General features: G+C 41.1%; 1 protein-coding gene across 1 annotated transcript in view; it reads left to right on the forward strand.

Annotated features, from left to right (window-relative positions):
- The first annotated feature begins 6 nt into the window (after positions 1-6).
- snx29 (sorting nexin 29) overlaps positions 7-1,597 on the forward strand; it is a 126,685-nt gene continuing 125,094 nt past the window's right edge. The window contains exons 1-2 of the mRNA XM_020620398.1: positions 7-88; positions 889-953. Coding sequence (XP_020476054.1) covers positions 82-88; positions 889-953 — 72 coding nt within the window. The 5' untranslated portion in view covers positions 7-81. The remainder of the gene's footprint in view (positions 89-888; positions 954-1,597) is intronic.

The following is a 1,597-nucleotide window of genomic DNA, read 5'->3' on the forward strand; positions in this document are numbered from 1 at the left end:
AACGCTAGAGAAATGGATGAGGCGTGTCAGTGGAGAACGGTTTAGCTCGGATGTCACTGCTGCCGGAGCCGGGCTGTCAGAATGAACGGTGAGTCTTGTTTTTCATAGCTTTTCCGTTTGCCACTCAGCCATAAACTGACCCTGCAGCTGGTTCTCCGTGCAGCCAGTGGCCCCTCTTTACCCGAGGTCAATTACGCTGCACGGCCGTTGTTCCATAGAAAATTAAAGCCCTTCATCACTATTCTCTGAGCCTTTAACTTTAAGCCTGTAACTTCTAACGCCTTTTTCATATACATCTGTGCAACGCATGACTAAGTGCACCACCACTGAACCACATACTGTTCCACCACCACTGTGACAACCCCCAAAACACTTGAACATTGAAGGGGCAAGCCAACATGAAAAGTCAGTGTCTTTGGGCTTTATGCAGTCTGTGGTTAGCTTGAGTCCCATGTAAACATGTGGGTGCAAGCGAAAGTGGTTGCTTATCTGCCACTGTACATGAGGCTTTTGGCAAAGCACTGAGCCAGAGCTGGTCCAGCGTGTTTCCTGATTGTGGAAAGCCCCTGGTTAATATCTCTAACAGTAAAGATGTGAGTCAGGGAAATAAATGCTCAAGCTGTAACCACTGTAGCACATTAAAGCAGTGTTGTCTTGTTGAGTTAGGCCTGGCTGTGAACATCTTCTGAAGAAAAAGCAGAATCCTAATCAGCTGATTACTGTTTTGATTATCAGTCATTGGTCATCCACTTAATTTTAGTCAGTAAAATGTTAATTTACTTCATCTCCTCTTGGACATTTAATACAGTAACAAAGAATCAAGTGGGAATTTGAGTTTGTATTAAGTTGTTTAATGACTTAACTGTTTGTATGTGTTTGCCTCTACAGGCACTCAGCAGACTGATACCAAAAGACAACACCTCCTGGAGAGGCTGCTGGATGCTGTCAAACAGGTGAGTCACCTGATAGGTGACAGACCTCATCCTTAATCCTATAATCTGCTGGGGTTTGTACACCCCTCAAAATTAATCAGCTACTTACAGAGACCAGTTGCCAAGAAGCAGGACGGACATATGTATTGATTTTATAAGTGATTCAAATAAGTGTTAGTTACTATGAAATGGGAGACAAAACGGATGGAGACTTCCATGGACTAAGGCTGTGTTGTATGGTCAAGAAATGAGGTTACATTAACATGAAGTGTTACCTGTAAAGTTCCTTCATCTACTGCACATCAAATCACATTAGAGGAAGTAAAACTAAACTTTCCAGCTGCAACGTTAAATGTGATGCGTCAGTAATTGTAATTCAATAATATAAAGTACATTAATGTGAAATGTACCATTCTGCATAATGAGCACTTTTACTTTTAGTACTTTAAGTATTTATTGATGCTGGTACGTTTGTACTTTTACTTAACTAACATTTTGAATGCAGGACTTCTACCTATAACAGAGTTTGTTTTTTTTTACACTGTTGTACTGCTATTTTTAGTTAAGTAAGGGATCTGAGTACTTCTTCCAACACTGCCTGTGAGATTTGTCTTGTTACCACTGGACAAAGAAACATAACACTGGCAGACTCCATAAACAGAGGG

This window comes from Monopterus albus, unplaced genomic scaffold, assembly GCF_001952655.1.
Source record: "Monopterus albus unplaced genomic scaffold, M_albus_1.0 scaffold236.1, whole genome shotgun sequence".
Classification (NCBI taxonomy): domain Eukaryota; kingdom Metazoa; phylum Chordata; class Actinopteri; order Synbranchiformes; family Synbranchidae; genus Monopterus; species Monopterus albus.